The following is a 16,028-nucleotide window of genomic DNA, read 5'->3' as shown; positions in this document are numbered from 1 at the left end:
TAGTGGTTAGTGCTCTGGGCTTTCACCCCAGCGACCTGGGTTTGAATCTCAGTGGGATCAAAAAAAATTCATCATAGTAAATTTGCAACACAGTTGCTAGTGTAACCATTTAACGATATACTTCCTTCGAGCTAAGGTTAGGTTTAAAGTTAGGGTTAGAGCTAGGGTTAGGAGTAGGGTTAGAGCTAAGGTTAGGGTTAGAGCTAAGGTTAGGGCTAGGGCTACGGTTAGGGTTAGAGCTAGGGTTAGAGCTAGGGTTAGGTTTCGGCTTAGAGCTAGGGCTAGGCCTAGGGTTAGAGCTAGGGTTGGGGTTAGGGCTAGGGTTAGGGTTAAAGCTACGGTTAGAGCTAGGGTTGGGGTTAGGGTTAGAGCTAGGGTTGGGGTTAGGGCTAGGGTTAGGGTTAAAGCAACGGTTAGAGCTAGGGTTTGGGTTAGAGCTAGGGCTAGGGTTAGGGTTAAAGCTAGGGTTAGGGTTAGAGCTAGGGCTAGAGCTAGGGTTAGGTTTCGGCTTAGAGCTAGAGCTAGGGTTGGGGTTAGAGCTAGGGTTGGGGTTAGGGCTAGGGTTAGGGTTAAAGCTAGGGTTAGGGTTAGAGCTTGGGTTAGGGTTAGAGCTTGGGTTAGGCTTAGAGCTAGGGTTAGGCTTAGAGCTAGGGTTAGGGTTAGAGCTGGGGTTAGGTATTTTGAGTTTTACTCGCTAAACCTTCCCCAAAGGGTCCGCCGACCCTGTCGGTTAGATAGAAGGCAACGGAAGGCACGGGCCTACGCATGTCTCACCAGTAAACCTCGCCGTACCAGGTCACATAAAATCTGGATTGGGTACGAAGGACGGCGAAGTGAGACTGCACTTCTGCCAGAACCTCCCCCGAGTAGCTGAGGCGCCACCCAGGTCTTCGGCCAGCAAGATGGAAAAAATGAGAGAAGAAGAAAAAAATGAGAGAAGAAAAAAAAGCAACCTAAAGTCCTACCCTTGGATTACATTATGTCTATTCACTTTGAATCATTGTTTACCTCATATCTTGTTTTTATATTCAACCAACCGCTTTCTGAGAAGTTAGGGGTTAGGGTTAGGGTTAGGGTTAGGGCTAGGGTTAGGGCTAGGGTTAGAGGTAGGGTTAAGGTTAGAGCTAGGGTTAGAGTTAGTGCGAGGGTTAGGGCTAGGGTTAGAGCTAGGCTTAGGGTTAGGGTTAGGGTTAGAGTTAGAGCTAGGGTTAGGGTTAGAGCTAGGCTTAGGGTTAGGGTTTGAGCTAGAGTGAGGGTTAGGGTTAGAGCTAGGCTTAGGGTTAGAGTTAGAGCTAGGGTTAGGGTTAGTGCTAGGGTTAGGGTTAGAGCTTGGGTTAGGGTTAGGGCTAGGGTTAGGGTTTGAGCTAGAGTGAGGGTTAGAGCTAGGGTTAGGGTTAGAGCTAGGGTTTGAGCTAGAGTGAGGGTTAGGGTTAGAGCTAGGCTTAGGGTTAAAGTTAGAGCTAGGGTTAGGGTTAGAGCTAGGGTTAGAGCTTGGGTTAGGGTTAGGGCTAGGGTTAGGGTTTGAGCTAGAGTGAGGGTTAGAGCTAGGGTTAGGGATAGAGCTAGGGTTAGGGTTTGAGCTAGAGTGAGGGTTAGGGTTAGAGCTAGGCTTAGGGTTAGAGTTAGAGCTAGGGTTAGGGTTAGAGCTTGGGTTAGGGTTAGGGCTAAGGTTAGGGTTTGAGCTAGAGTGAGGGTTAGGGTTAGAGCTAGGCTTAGGGTTAGAGCTTGGGTTAGGGTTAGGGCTAGGGTTAGGGTTTGAGCTAGAGTGAGGGTTAGGGTTAGAGCTAGGCTTAGGGTTAGAGTTAGAGCTAGGGTTAGAGCTAGGGTTAGGGCTAGGGTTAGGGTTTGAGCTAGAGTGAGGGTTAAGGTTAGAGCTAGGCTTAGGGTTAGAGTTAGAGCTAGGGTTAGGGTTAGAGCTAGGGTTAGGGTTAGAGCTTGGGTTAGGCTTAGGGCTAGGGTTAGGGTTTGAGCTAGAGTGAGGGTTAGGGTTAGAGCTAGGCTTAGGGTTAGAGTTAGAGCTAGGGTTAGGGTTAGAGCTAGGGTTAGAGCTAGGGTTAGGGTTTGAGCTAGAGTGAGGGTTAGGGTTAGAGCTAGGCTTAGGGTTAGAGTTAGAGCTAGGGTTAGGGTTAGAGCTAGGGTTAGGGTTAGAGCTCTGGTTAGGGTTAGGGCTAGGGTTAGGGTTTGAGCTAGAGTGAGGGTTAGGGTTAGAGCTAGGCTTAGGGTTAGGGCTAGGGTTAGGGTTTGAGCTAGAGTGAGGGTTAGGGTTAGAGCTAGGCTTAGGGTTAGGGTTAGAGCTAGGGTTAGGGTTAGAGCTTGGGTTAGGGTTAGGGCTAGGGTTAGGGTTTGAGCTAGAGTGAGGGTTAGAGCTAGGGTTAGGGTTAGAGCTAGGGTTAGGGTTTGAGCTAGAGTGAGGGTTAGGGTTAGAGCTAGGCTTAGGGTTAGAGTTAGAGCTAGAGTTAGGGTTAGAGCTAGGGTTAGGGTTAGAGCTTGGGTTAGGGTTAGGGCTAGGGTTAGGGTTTGAGCTAGAGTGAGGTTAGGGTTAGAGCTAGGCTTAGGGTTAAAGCTTGGGTTAGGGTTAGGGCTAGGGTTAGGGTTTGAGCTAGAGTGAGGGTTAGGGTTAGAGCTAGGCTTAGGGTTAGAGTTAGAGCTAGGGTTAGAGCTAGGGTTAGGGCTAGGGTTAGGGTTTGAGCTAGAGTGAGGGTTAGGGTTAGAGCTAGGCTTAGGGTTAGAGTTAGAGCTAGGGTTAGGGTTAGAGCTAGGGTTAGGGTTAGAGCTTGGGTTAGGCTTAGGGCTAGGGTTAGGGTTTGAGCTAGAGTGAGGGTTAGGGTTAGAGCTAGGCTTAGGGTTAGAGTTAGAGCTAGGGTTAGGGTTAGAGCTAGGCTTAGGGTTAGAGCTTGGGTTAGGGTTAGGGCTAGGGTTAGGGTTTGAGCTAGAGTGAGGGTTGGGGTTCGAGCTAGGCTTAGGGTTAGAGTTAGAGCTAGGGTTAGGGCTAGGGTTAGGGTTTGAGCTAGAGTGAGGGTTAAGGTTAGAGGTAGGCTTAGGGTTAGAGTTAGAGCTAGGGTTAGGGTTAGAGCTAGGGTTAGGGTTAGAGCTTGGGTTAGGGTTAGGGCTAGGGTTAGGGTTTGAGCTAGAGTGAGGGTTAGGGTTAGAGCTAGAAAGAAACTACCATACATGGTAGTTTAAAAAAAAAGCGTTACCATTTAAAAAAAAAAACTACCATAAATGGTAGTTTAAAAAAAAAACTACCGTGTATGGTAGGGTTTTTTTTTTAATAAACAAAACAAAAAAGCGAGCTCTAACCCTAACCCTAGCTCTAACCCTAACCCTCACTCTAGCTCAAACCCTAACCCTAGCCCTAACCCTAACCCAAGCTCTAACCCTAGCTCTAACCCTAACCCTAGCTCTAACTCTAACCCTAAGCCTAGCTCTAACCTTAACCCTCACTCTAGCTCAAACCCTAACCCTAGCCCTAACCCTAGCTCTAACCCTAGCTCTAACTCTAACCCTAAGCCTAGCTCTAACCCCAACCCTCACTCTAGCTAAAACCCTAACCCTAGCCCTAACCCTAGCTCTAACCCTAGCTCTAACTCTAACCCTAAGCCTAGCTCTAACCCCAACCCTCACTCTAGCTCAAACCCTAACCCTAGCCCTAACCCTAGCTCTAACTCTAACCCTAAGCCTAGCTCTAACCCCAACCCTCACTCTAGCTCAAACCCTAACCCTAACCCTAACCCTAACCCTAACCCAAACCCTAACCCTAACCCTAGCCCTAAGCCTAACCCAAGCTCTAACCCTAACCCTAGCTCTAACCCTAACCCTAGCTCTAACTCTAACCCTAAGCCTAGCTCTAACCTTAACCCTCACTCTAGCTCAAACCCTAACCCTAGCCCTAACCCTAGCTCTAACCCTAGCTCTAACTCTAACCCTAAGCCTAGCTCTAACCCTAACCCTCACTCTAGCTCAAACCCTAACCCTAGCCCTAACCCTAACCCAAGCTTTAACCCTAAGCCTAGCTCTAACCCTAACCTCACTCTAGCTCAAACCCTAACCCTAGCCCTAACCCTAACCCAAGCTCTAACCCTAACCCTAGCTCTAACCCTAACCCTAGCTCTAACTCTAACCCTAAGCCTAGCTCTAACCCTAACCCTCACTCTAGCTCAAACCCTAACCCTAGCTCTAACCCTAACCCTAGCTCTAACCCTCACTCTAGCTCAAACCCTAACCCTAGCCCTAACCCTAACCCAAGCTCTAACCCTAACCCTAGCTCTAACCCTAACCCTAAGCCTAGCTCTAACCCTAACCCTCACTCTAGCTCAAACCCTAACCCTAGCCCTAACCCTAAGCCTAGCTCTAACCCTAACCCTCACTCTAGCTCAAACCCTAACCCTAGCCCTAACCCTAACCAGAGCTCTAACCCTAACCCTAGCTCTAACCCTAACCCTAGCTCTAACTCTAACCCTAAGCCTAGCTCTAACCCTAACCCTCACTCTAGCTCAAACCCTAACCCTAGCTCTAACCCTAGCTCTAACCCTAACCCTAGCTCTAACTCTAACCCTAACCCTAAGCCTAGCTCTAACCCTAGCTCTAACCCTAACCCTCGCACTAACTCTAACCCTAGCTCTAACCTTAACCCTACCTCTAACCCTAGCCCTAACCCTAGCTCTAACCCTCACTCTAGCTCAAACCCTAACCCTAGCCCTAACCCAAGCTCTAACCCTAACCCAAGCTCTAACCCTAACCCTAGCTCTAACCCTAACCCTAGCTCTAACTCTAACCCAAAGCCTAGCTCTAACCCTAACCCTCACTCTAGCTCAAACCCTAACCCTAGCTCTAACCCTAGCTCTAACCCTAACCCTAGCTCTAACTCTAACCCTAACCCTAAGCCTAGCTCTAACCCTAGCCCTAACCCTAACCCTCGCAGTAACTCTAACCCTAGCTCTAACCTTAACCCTAACCCTAGCTCTAACCCTAACCCTAGCTCTAAGCCTAACCCTAGCTCTAAGCCTAACCCTAGCTCTAAGCCTAACCCAAGCTCTAACCCTAACCCAAGCTCTAACCCTAACCCTAGCTTTAACCCTAACCCTAGCCCTAACCCCAACCCTAGCTCTAACCCCAACCCTAGCTCTAAGCCGAAACCTAACCCTAGCTCTAGCCCTAGCTCTAACCCTAACCCTAGCTTTAACCCTAACCCTAGCCCTAGCTCTAACCCAAACCCTAGCTCTAACCGTTGCTTTAACCCTAGCCCTAACCCCAACCCTAGCTCTAACCCTAACCCCAACCCTAGCTCTAACCGTAGTTTTAACCCTAACCCTAGCCCTAACCCCAACCTTAGCTCTAAACCTAACCCCAACCCTAGCTCTAACCCTAGGCCTAGCCCTAGCTCTAAGCCGAAACCTAACCCTAGCTCTAACCCTAGCTCTAACCCTAACCGTAGCCCTAGCTCTAACCCTAACCTTAGCTCTAACCCTAACCTTAGCTCTAACCCTACTCCTAACCCTAGCTCTAACCCTAACTTTAAACCTAACCTTAGCTCGAAGGAAGTATATCGTTAAATGGTTACACTAGCAACTGTGTTGCAAATTTACTATGATGAATTTTTTTTGATCCCACTGAGATTCAAACCCGGGTCGCTGGGGTGAAAGCCCAGAGCACTAACCACTACCCTATGGAAGCCTTGCTCTCAGGCCATGGAACATGTATGGTTTTATGGAGCAGCTCACAAGAAGACTAGCTCAGTGAAAATGTTTTTGGTCCCACTGAGATTCGAACCTAGGTCGCTGGGATGAAAGCCCAGAGCACTAACCACTACCCTATGGAAGCCTTGCTCTCAGGCCATGGAACATGTATGGTTTTATGAAGCAGCTCACAAGAAGACTAGATCAGTGAAAATTTTTTTGGTCTCAATGAGATTCGAACCCAGGTCGCTGGGGTGAAAGCCCAGAGCACTAACCACTACCCTATGGAAGCCTTGCTCTCAGGCTATGGAACATGTATGGTTTTATGGAGCAGCTCACAAGCGACTAGCTGAAGACTCCACAGCAGATGTCATCACAACACGTTGTGTACACGAACACCTAGCAAAGTACAATTTAAAATGACACTTTTGAAGTACCCAAAGTTAAACTTACAAAAGAAAACTCATAATAAATAAAACGTACACAAGAAGAGCCCTAACGTGGCACTTGACAGCCGGTCGAAATAGCCGACTGGTTAGTGACTTGAACTCTTGCTCGGTAAGCACTTGGTTCGATCCCAGATGTGAGAAACGACCTTGTTGTGCAATTAACCCTTTATTTATTCTTTTTTTTAAATTTTTTAAACCTTGTGTAGTGTACCTATGACACATATTGTCATATAAAGCATGATTAAGCTGATTTTTATGTTTTAATTGGCGAATAAAGAAAGAAGGAATAAAACACCAGACACGTTTTAACATAAATGTTTATTAAAAATAATAATATTAAAAGCAAATTTCAAACCAGCAATCTAATGTGAAATTGCAGTAGATATATTGGATAACAATATTTAGGTGTATATAGGTATACACGTTATTTAAAAACGACTATAAGTGTTATACTACGATACAAGTGTTTACCAGCTCAGTGGCCTAAGAGGAGAGTGTCCGCCCTGAGATTGGGAGGTTGTGGGTTCAAACCCCTGCCGAGTCATACCAGTGACTATAACAATGGTACCCATTTCTTCCCTGCTTGGCACTCAGTGTAAGGGGTTGAAATGGGGCCCCCCCTGCTGCTCACAATCACTGGGAAATTTGGCACTCAATGCAAACATAATGTTTATACGACTAATAGATAGCATGTTTACTGTATGTTTAGCTTGTGAGATGTGTAGTGTTTGATGTATATGAGTTGTTTCCACAGGATGTTGTAATAAAGAGAAAAATGTGTGCGTTGCAGTTGTAGACATTACCGTGTGTTTACTTGTTTTTTTGTCTGATATATTGTGAGGTGTATTGCTTAGTTGTGTGTGTTATTGAAGTAAAAACAAACAAACGGATCAGTGTGTACGCTCCCGCCACCTAGTGGCCTCATGTGTTACACATCCATCAAAAACTACAATTCCCATCGCTGACGCAATCTTACCGGAAAAGACGCCAACCGGCTTCCGTTGCTGTCAAGGGCACCGGGATCTTAGCTAAACTCACAGTAGCTGTCCTGCACGTGTGTTTCCTGGCGGACTTTTAACGACTAAAATATTAAACTGTTTTCCCAGCGATGGACAGCTTCGGTTCGGACTTTTCAGCAGGTGGGGCTGGTGGTAAAATGGACACCGGCACGATCATGGAGCAGGTTAAAGTCCAAATCGCGGTGGCAAACGCACAGGAGCTGCTGCAGGTAAAAGCAATGGAAGCTAAAGCTAGCTCATCCAAGACATCATATTTTGTAAAATCGTCCAGCAAACATTCTTTTGTTACATATCACGTTATTTTTGTCAGCAAAATGTGCTTGCATGATTAATGATCGTGACTTTTTTCCTGTGAATTTCAGAGAATGACAGATAAATGCTTCAAGAAATGTATAGGAAAACCTGGAAGTACATTGGACAACTCAGAGCAGGTATGTTCACATCATGCAAAGTTTATGAGGAGTTAGTCATTTTTCACACACTTATATTTAAAAACATTCTAATTGTCATGCTCCTGTAAATACATTTGTCTTATATTTTTCTTACAGAAATGCATCGCCATGTGCATGGACCGGTATATGGACGCTTGGAATACCGTTTCCCGAACGTATAACTCCAGACTACAGAAGGAAAGAGCTCGCATGTGAAAGGGCATCCTTTCCCAATTCATTTTTTTCTTCCTTCCCCCCCTTTGACCACTGCTCACCTATGGAGTCTGAGGTCACTTGATGTTCCTCATGGATGCTGCACCGTCACAAGTTCTTTTTTTCTCCGCTACCAATGCCTCTAGCAGGCTGGCACAGCTTGCCGACTGCTGCCATAGCAGTGTGGACAACATCAATTCAGTCAATGTTTTTTTTTTTTTTTAATGTTATGTTAGTCATATACTGGTACTGTGGCTGAAAAGAAGTTTTGCGCCGGACCGTGTATGTGTCCCAATATTTCTGAAAAGGGTATGTGTGTGTGATAAGTAGCCATGATTGACTTGACATACTATTCAGCACAACCGCATTGAGGTTGGCGTGTGCATACGATGGACAGTCATTTGGGTTTCTCAAAATAAATAGGAATCATATAAGAACACATACAAATGCCAATCCAGTTATTGTGTGGCGTTGCAACAATTTCTTTTTTGGGGGGGTGGCAAGAAAATAGGCTCTATATGAATTACATTCATTTTGTAATAGAAAATTGTGACTGGTCATCGTAGGTCAAGAAAACGGACATATTGGATGGTTGTTTCATTAAACCTGCTAGGCTACAGTATCATAAACATTTGAAAGATACTACGTTGTAGTCATTCAAGTCATAGAATTTTTAGTTTAAGAAGCACTGACGTTCTCAGGTCTCCAAACTCGGAGAACAAAACCCAGTTTTGTCTGGCTTTCCAGCTGTCACACTGTCTCCTCCCTCCCTACAGTAGCCGGCTTGTTCCGGCAGGCTCTGCTTTAAGCTGCAGTGGGTACGAGAACTATTTAAAACATTTTTTTTTTTTTAATTACTGAGGATCACGTTTGCTGCAATGGGCAGCAAAGTGGTCAGCAGGTCTGCGTCTCAGTTTGGGTTGGATTTAAATAAAGCCATTCAAACACGATAGTTTGCTTTCCTACTACTGTCTGTGAGCAATCATTGAAGATTGGCCTTGTATCTTCAGAACATGTTAGTGAAGTTGAGACTATTGCATAAAAACAGCACCCGTGACCTCACGCAAGGCCACGCAAGTCAATACTGCTGTGACTGAGATTGATGTAACAAGTAAGGCGACCTGACCTGATCAAAAATGTCATCACGTCCACTGCTGTATTTTTGCCTCACTCGCTTCAGAAAGGCAAGTATGACGATATCCAATTCCGTACAGAAGTCACTCGGGTGTAAATCCCCGGAAAACCTACTCGTCCACATCCGTTTCCCCAGCTGGTTACCCCAGCGACGAACCATTGGCCGAAGCCTTCGCGACAGGTTAGAGGACCCCCGGAGTCTCCCTGGATGAAGAAGAATTGTTTTGAACGTACAATGATTTTATTACACACGTTATAAGAAGGACTTTGAGGTAAATATCTTACCAAACAAGTGTCCCTGCCTCCCTCCATGTAACCAGCACACATCATGTGAGGAGTCAGGTTGTCTCCGTACGATTGCCGGCAGTCTTCCTGCTCAATGGTGCTCACTGGTGCTTTTTGTAGCAGGTTGGTGGGTGAACCTTCCAAGTAAGAAGCATATGTGAAGGTCTTTTGCACAGCAATAAAGTTGAAAAATAATTCAGGCAAGAGACTGGAGGAGTCACAGAAAGACGTCATGAGAAATTTGCCATTTTGTTTAGACTAAAAGTTGCGTGTTCAGACTGTTGTGACAAGACTTAATGGTGAAAAGGTTTTCTTACCCCCTTCCCTGATGGATCCCCATCCTGAGATATAGCACTCAGCGTCTTGCAAGAAGCGGTGCGCTGGTGAAGGGAGACAGACGGGCTGGATGGTGTGTGACATGGGGGCCGGGATGAGCAGCTCCAACAGGGCCACATCGTGGTCCATACTGGTGCCATTAAAATCAGGGTGGATGATGACCCTCTGGATGGGGATGACCACGGCTCCCACACCGGAGCGCAGCACAGAGCCCAATCTCACTGCCCAGTGGGCGGGGCTTCTATCACTGCGAGTGGGAGATCAAATTAGTCAAAGTGCATACCATCTATTAGGAAGACCTGAACAATCTAATCAAATTTACAACAAAAGTCCAGCCTCAACAAAAATAATGATACTCCATTTGGTCTTTCACTTTGTTTTATATGAACAGTACAAAATCTATATTGTTTTGTTTTTGTAAACTTTTACAGAATCAATTAAGATCCATTGCAAGGGCTGTATTCCAAATATTACATCTACAAAAGTAATGCTAATGCTAACACATGTAAAGTATAACGGTTTAAGGAACTGAAATTTGAACACAAATGGTGCAGCAACACATTTAGACTTCGGAAATACGGCTTACATTATTTATCCTCTGTGAGGAGCCAAGTACAGTACAGCATGTGTGACAAGTGTGACAAAATGTGTCTAATTAATTGGTTAATTAATTAATTAAACCAATTATTTTGTGATTAATCCATATTCCATCATAAAAAAAAACCTTATATGATCTACCTGTAATTCTTATCTTTTTGTTAAGTGCAGTGTACTCCGCAAATTTCTCACCTTTTGAAGCAGTGCGCGGCAGTCAGTAACCACTTGCTGTGAACGAGAGTAGCGCCGCAATGGTGGAGTCTCTGGTACTGAAGGCTGCCGATCCAAGGCCACTCCCCTCTGCGAGCCGTGACGCCGCCCACAATCCGACTGCCGCCCAACGCGGGACGCTCACCGCAGTCTGAAAAGTCAAATTAAAATCACCTTAGCTGCTTTTCCGTAACTCAGTCCGCTTGAAATATTTCAACAGACCGCAATTTCTTTCATCAGCCTGGTTTGGGCAGTCGGGGATGCCGTCGCATTCTGGATTTAACTTGTCGATACAGGAAGTGGGACTGCATTGGAAGCTTCCACTGCAGTGTGAGACTAGAAGGCATGATAGAAGTGTGTTTAGAAATAAAACAATAAAGCATGAAACATTTGCTATTGTTCATTTGGTCGGTACCAGGAACGATTGGGGCGTATTCCACATCCATGGCTACTGCAGAAATAGAAGCACTCATGGCTGGAGCAGTGACCGGCAGAGTGAGCTCATGCTTGGGGGAATAATGAACCAAGCTGGGGTTCACGTGACTAAGAATCCACCTCTGGAGCTTGGTGACCCGCGAGTAAACCCCAGGCCTGTAGATCTGGGCACAGCCAATACCCCAACTCACCACCCCTGCCAGGAAAAACCTCCCTGGCGCCCCCTCGCACACCAAAGGCCCCCCGGAATCACCCTGGAAATAAAAGATAAAAAGTCTTCTTCGTCCAGTTTCAGCTAAGCAAAAGAAGGCATGCTGCAAAAATGAAGGGAAAAAAAACATTCTTCACGAGCACTGACCTGGCAGGAATCCACCTTGCCCTGCAGGAATCCAGCACACATCATGTTGGGAGAGATTGAGCCTTTATACAAAGGCAGTTTATCGCAAACCTTGGAGTCGATGATTTTCACCAAGGCCTTCTGCAGTGTGGAAGGCATCTCATCTGAAAGACAGTTGAGAGCATTTTTCGACATCACAAATGTAAAGGCGGAACCCCTGCTGCGTGACTCACAACTATACTGGTGCAGAGCTCCCCATCCTGACACCACGCATTTCTGACCGGGAGCGAAGACGTGAGACGGGGCTGGCAGGCAGGCAGGTTGGACGTATGGGCTGAAGGTGAGAGGACTCTCCAGTTCCAGCACGGCCACGTCCATGTCGGTGGTTATGTGGTTGTAGTCCGGAGACACTGTCACTGTTTTGATATTCATTGTTTTGGACTCTGATTCTTCCCCGCTCATCAGACTGGCTCCCACTAGGGCTGTCCACTCTTTGGGGTTCTTGGCACTACAAAATAAAGCGGAGGATATTTTTTTCAAGTGCTTCTAGAAACAAGCAGGTCAATTTTTTTTTTTTTTACTAGGTTGAAGTAGTTGAAGCACCTACGTTTCGAAGCAGTGAGCGGCACTGACCAGCCACTTTTGGTTAACGATGGAGGCGCCGCACGTGTGCTGTCCATTCAGCCTGAGACTGACCTGCCATGGCAACTCTCCTTGTCGGGCATCTTCGCCACCCACGATACGATTCCCCGTGGCGCTTCGCATGCCACAGTCTAAAAGGTAAAAATAAGATTTCATCAACATCACCAACAATAACAACAACAACAAAAAATAGAGGGAAAGAAAAGAGCGGTTTACCACAACGAGCTTCATCAGACCCATCTGCACAATCCGATACAAAGTCGCACTCGGGGTTCAATTTGGTGATACACTCGCCATTGTCACACGTGAAGGCTCTTTCGGGACAACTGTCTAAGAGAATCGGAGGACAGACTCTGTATGTGAACGCACCACTTAAATCAATCAGAGTTTGTCTTAAACCTTGAATTCATCACTTTGGATTAAATCTGTACTTAAAATTGGTGTCTTGCATCATCAATGAGTATGCATTTGGTTACAGAAATGCTAACATCATATATGTGAACTCACCATTACCCAGTGTATCATCTCCAATACTGTAAAATGATTTCCCACTGGCACCTGAGTAGAAGGATTAAATCCACGTGAGATGTTTCAGAGAGCTAACAGTCGACTATTGTTTCCAACCTAGTAAGACGATAGCGTTGATGTCTCCAAACTCAGGGACCTCCAGCGGATTGCCCTGCATCACCGAGGTGAGCCCTGCCCTCAGCAGGTCCTGAATGAAGTTCTCGGAATACTGCTGGAATTTGGAGACCGTGAAGACCAGTCTTAATGTTGCCATCACGTTACCGTTCATGTTACTGAGAAGGAAGAAAAAAAAAATAGGGAAAAATGCAACATTCCCATCTCTCGACAATAAGAAAAGATGTGATTTTTTTTTGTTGATGAACTTACCCAAAGGCAATAATGTTACAGTCAACATAGTGTTGCGATACTGACGAAGAAGCAAAAATATGTCTGATCTGTGAAAGTAAATAGGAACAATTTAGCAAAAAAAAAAAGGTTAAGTGAGGTAAAATTTTACATTGTGCAATTCAACAAAATCTTTTAAACTTTGCTAATGTGAAAATTCCTGTTCAGCACCCAAACCACAACGTGTTTTTTTATTATTTTTTTTACAGTGTACCTTTGAAATTAGCACAGATGTCAGTACTAAGGAGAAGCCTGAGTTTGGATCCTGTAACGATGGCTCATGCTTGAGACCCTTCAGCTCAACTGTCTCGATGAAGTAATGCTGCTCCTGTATCAGATACGCTGCACACACATTCAAACAGAACACAACAAATGAAGACATAAAAAAAAAATCATATTTATATTTTTGATGTGGGTATGAAAGAAAATCATCACCGATCAGCAATCCAACAAAAACTCCAACGGCAAGGAAGAAGATGAGGCAGATTATGAGGGCACTTCTATGGCAGGCGGTGCTGGAGGGAGCAGGTGAGGGTCCTGGAGCAGACCACGAACCTCCTCCATCATTCGCCATGTCCTTGTTGGATTTACAACAGCGGGCTATTCACATGGCAGGTGAAATCCAAAGCTGTCAATAACAATAAACACTGTACATATTGAGACTGGCACATCAGCAATAAAGAAAATACAACAAAAAAAGAAATCTGCAGCAATGACTTTGTCGATGTGTATAAAATACTACAGTAAAAAAAAAACTAACCCTCGTCGCCTCATTCCTTGGCCATGTGACATTTACAACATCTCACGCGACAAGATGTGAGTGAATGGTGAAAGCTGTGCAAGCGATGCTATTTGTTTCACCTGAGCAGGGGGGCGTGTCCCACAGGTAACTCACCTTTTCCCGTTTACTTTAGCAAAGCGATGCTTCATCCCAAATCCCTTTTACGTTCTCCTCCCATCGACATAGATCCTTCTCCGGGCTTAAACGTGCGCTTTGTTCAAAGTCACACCCTGCATTATCTGCAGAAAAAAAAAAACTCATGTCAACATCTATCAGGATAACGTAAAGCTGTTCTGAAGAGCCTCCTTGTTCTCCCTGTGTGTGGAAAACCTGCAGCTATGTACTCCATGGACACGCTGACTGGACAAAGAGGAGGAGCTATGAAGGCTGGAATTCTTTTTCCATGCAGGATCACATCACCAGGAAAAGTTCACAGTGGTCAAATTGTTGAATCTGTTCGCACATTGCTTAGTATTAAATGTACGGGCCCAACAAGAGCATCGGGTTGCTTGCGGAATTGCACCCATCCGCCCAACTTTTTGCTCAAAGCAGTTAATCCCAAAAGGAGTCTTTGCTGGTGTGCACACGGAAACGTCTTTGCAATGTATTCAGCCAAATAAACAACAGGAGCTAGTCACATAAGAACAAGGTGTTTCCATTTGAGGATTTATGGCTATGTTCAAAGTTAGGCGTGTTGTGTATATATGTATGTGTGTGTGTGTATGTATATATATATATATACACACACACACACATACATATATATATATATACACACACACACATACATATATATATATATACACACACATACATACATCTGTACATACATATATATATACCATTTATTGATAAATAATGCACCGTGTCAATCAGTATGGTACATCATGTTTTCAGAGGTTAATCTAAATTAGTGAGCATATTGTTTACTTGAATTACTCAATAAGGTATCGCCGAATCCTTATAACATCGAATAATAAAAGTTCATGAACAACATGGAAATACAAAACTCAAACAAGCTTTATTTTCTTTTATCAAAACCAAGAACAAATGCTAACGGGTTGATGATTCTTGACAATGAAAACACCGATACTATCCAAGCCTCAACTGAAATTCACACATGGCAGAGTGAAGCGCTTGCAAGTATTTTTTAGCTGACTAAGTTACATATTAAAAAAAAAAAAGTAAGAGTTTAAAATGAAAAACATAAAAAATACTTTCAAAATATTCTGATGTGCACAATAAGTGCTTTGTTAGCCATCCTGCTGCTGTATGAAAGGATTTGGAATAGCTTCCATGCCATCCTGTGGACAAATGAGTACCACTGAGGTCCCCCTGCAGACCACCAGACCCAGTTGCCTGGTGTCTTCTGTCAGTTTGAGCTGGTCATCAGGATCTGGACAGACATGGTCAAAATAAATGTACGAGGAAAAAATACTGACCAAATCACTTCAAATCTCAGTTTCAACAATGTTCATTGATAAGATTGTAATTTTAGCAACAAAGAATGATAGGGTTAGTACCAAAGCACATATTTTACACTAGGAAAATCTCCCAGCAGGTGTCCATAATGTTATGGGCAATCAGAATACATCTCATCAAGACAAAGAAATATAAATACACAACTCACCACGCATATACTCGATGGTACCGTCCAATACAAGGTTCAATAGAGGGTCGAACCCTTTAAGGACACCACTCGCTGGAAAGGAACCCATAAATAAATCCAATTTGTTTTATCACACCATATCGATGAGACATAGGTGCACCCACCTTCTCGTCCTCCTTGAAACTTAACCCGAATTGGCTTGTCGATGTACTTAGACAAGTCAAAGATACTTTCCTTCTTCTTCTTTTCTTTATCCTAACAAGCACGGTGGAATGATGTTATTTTGTAGCGTGCAGCACACAACTTAATGGTAGTTTAGCACCAGGCTACCTGAAGCGGCCATATGAATTAGCAGCTTGTAAAATGACTAAAACCCTCAAAGAAACACTTGATGTACATCTCAAAATATAGTAAGAGAAGACAGCATGCCGCTTGTGAATGTTTGTGTGGAGGTTGATTATATAAAGTGCATGGAATTTGAATGAAAACGAAAATTGCACGAACTTACCGCCATGTTTGTTTTGGATCCCGGAAGTCAAACTTTGACCTCAACGAGGCTCCGCCAATCAAATTGTGTTGCGCACAAAATGGAGGGACTGACGTCAGAGTTTGAATACCGACTTATTAAATGTATTTTTTCTTTGCTTTTCTAAAACTTTATTACTGCCCTGTTTGTATCAGAATAAATATTATTTGTGATTATACAACTTCTGTGACGTAATCTAGTATATAAATTCATACCACACTGGGCGAACTGTGTGAACCCTGATGAAACAGATACATTGGACATATTTTCATTGCTCTGTTTGGGAGTGAACAACAGTATTATAATTATAATTTGCTAAATAAAATAAAGCAGACTATGTTTATGATTCAGGATTTGATTTCAAACTATTTCTCCATGTTACACTGGACCAGCAGTTAGTCACGAGGATGTCAAGGAGTCTATTAATATCACCAGTG

At 44.4% G+C, this 16,028-nt stretch overlaps 3 protein-coding genes across 3 annotated transcripts; 1 reads left to right on the top strand and 2 right to left on the bottom strand.

The window, feature by feature from the left end:
* Positions 1 to 7,105: 7,105 nt before the first annotated feature.
* Positions 7,106 to 8,737, top strand: timm13 (translocase of inner mitochondrial membrane 13 homolog (yeast)). The gene is made up of 3 exons (XM_088394961.1): positions 7,106 to 7,352; positions 7,506 to 7,574; positions 7,692 to 8,737. The coding sequence occupies exons 1-3, from the start codon at positions 7,233 to 7,235 to the stop codon at positions 7,788 to 7,790; spliced, it is 288 nt and encodes a 95-aa protein (XP_088251087.1). The 5' UTR covers positions 7,106 to 7,232; the 3' UTR covers positions 7,791 to 8,737.
* On the bottom strand, positions 7,585 to 13,987 carry tmprss9 (transmembrane serine protease 9). The gene is made up of 16 exons (XM_088394960.1): positions 13,571 to 13,987; positions 13,111 to 13,303; positions 12,890 to 13,017; positions 12,658 to 12,725; positions 12,388 to 12,563; positions 12,271 to 12,321; positions 11,980 to 12,093; positions 11,729 to 11,894; positions 11,355 to 11,629; positions 11,143 to 11,285; positions 10,765 to 11,038; positions 10,572 to 10,685; positions 10,332 to 10,500; positions 9,524 to 9,789; positions 9,207 to 9,343; positions 7,585 to 9,125 (listed from the first exon to the last, which is right to left on the bottom strand). Exons 2-16 carry the CDS (start codon positions 13,247 to 13,249, stop codon positions 8,964 to 8,966), a joined length of 2,382 nt encoding a protein of 793 aa, XP_088251086.1. The 5' UTR covers positions 13,250 to 13,303; positions 13,571 to 13,987; the 3' UTR covers positions 7,585 to 8,963.
* Positions 13,988 to 14,455: 468 nt separating this feature from the next.
* Positions 14,456 to 15,658, bottom strand: lsm7 (LSM7 homolog, U6 small nuclear RNA and mRNA degradation associated). The gene is made up of 4 exons (XM_088394098.1): positions 15,574 to 15,658; positions 15,230 to 15,320; positions 15,087 to 15,158; positions 14,456 to 14,852 (listed from the first exon to the last, which is right to left on the bottom strand). The coding sequence occupies exons 1-4, from the start codon at positions 15,577 to 15,579 to the stop codon at positions 14,710 to 14,712; spliced, it is 312 nt and encodes a 103-aa protein (XP_088250224.1). The 5' UTR covers positions 15,580 to 15,658; the 3' UTR covers positions 14,456 to 14,709.
* Positions 15,659 to 16,028: the final 370 nt, after the last annotated feature.

This window comes from Syngnathus floridae, chromosome 13, assembly GCF_059516105.1.
Source record: "Syngnathus floridae isolate MCC-2025c chromosome 13, RoL_Sflo_1.0, whole genome shotgun sequence".
Classification (NCBI taxonomy): Eukaryota; Metazoa; Chordata; class Actinopteri; order Syngnathiformes; family Syngnathidae; genus Syngnathus; species Syngnathus floridae.
Note: the sequence above shows the minus strand (reverse complement) of the source record. Positions and strands in the feature narration are given on the sequence as shown.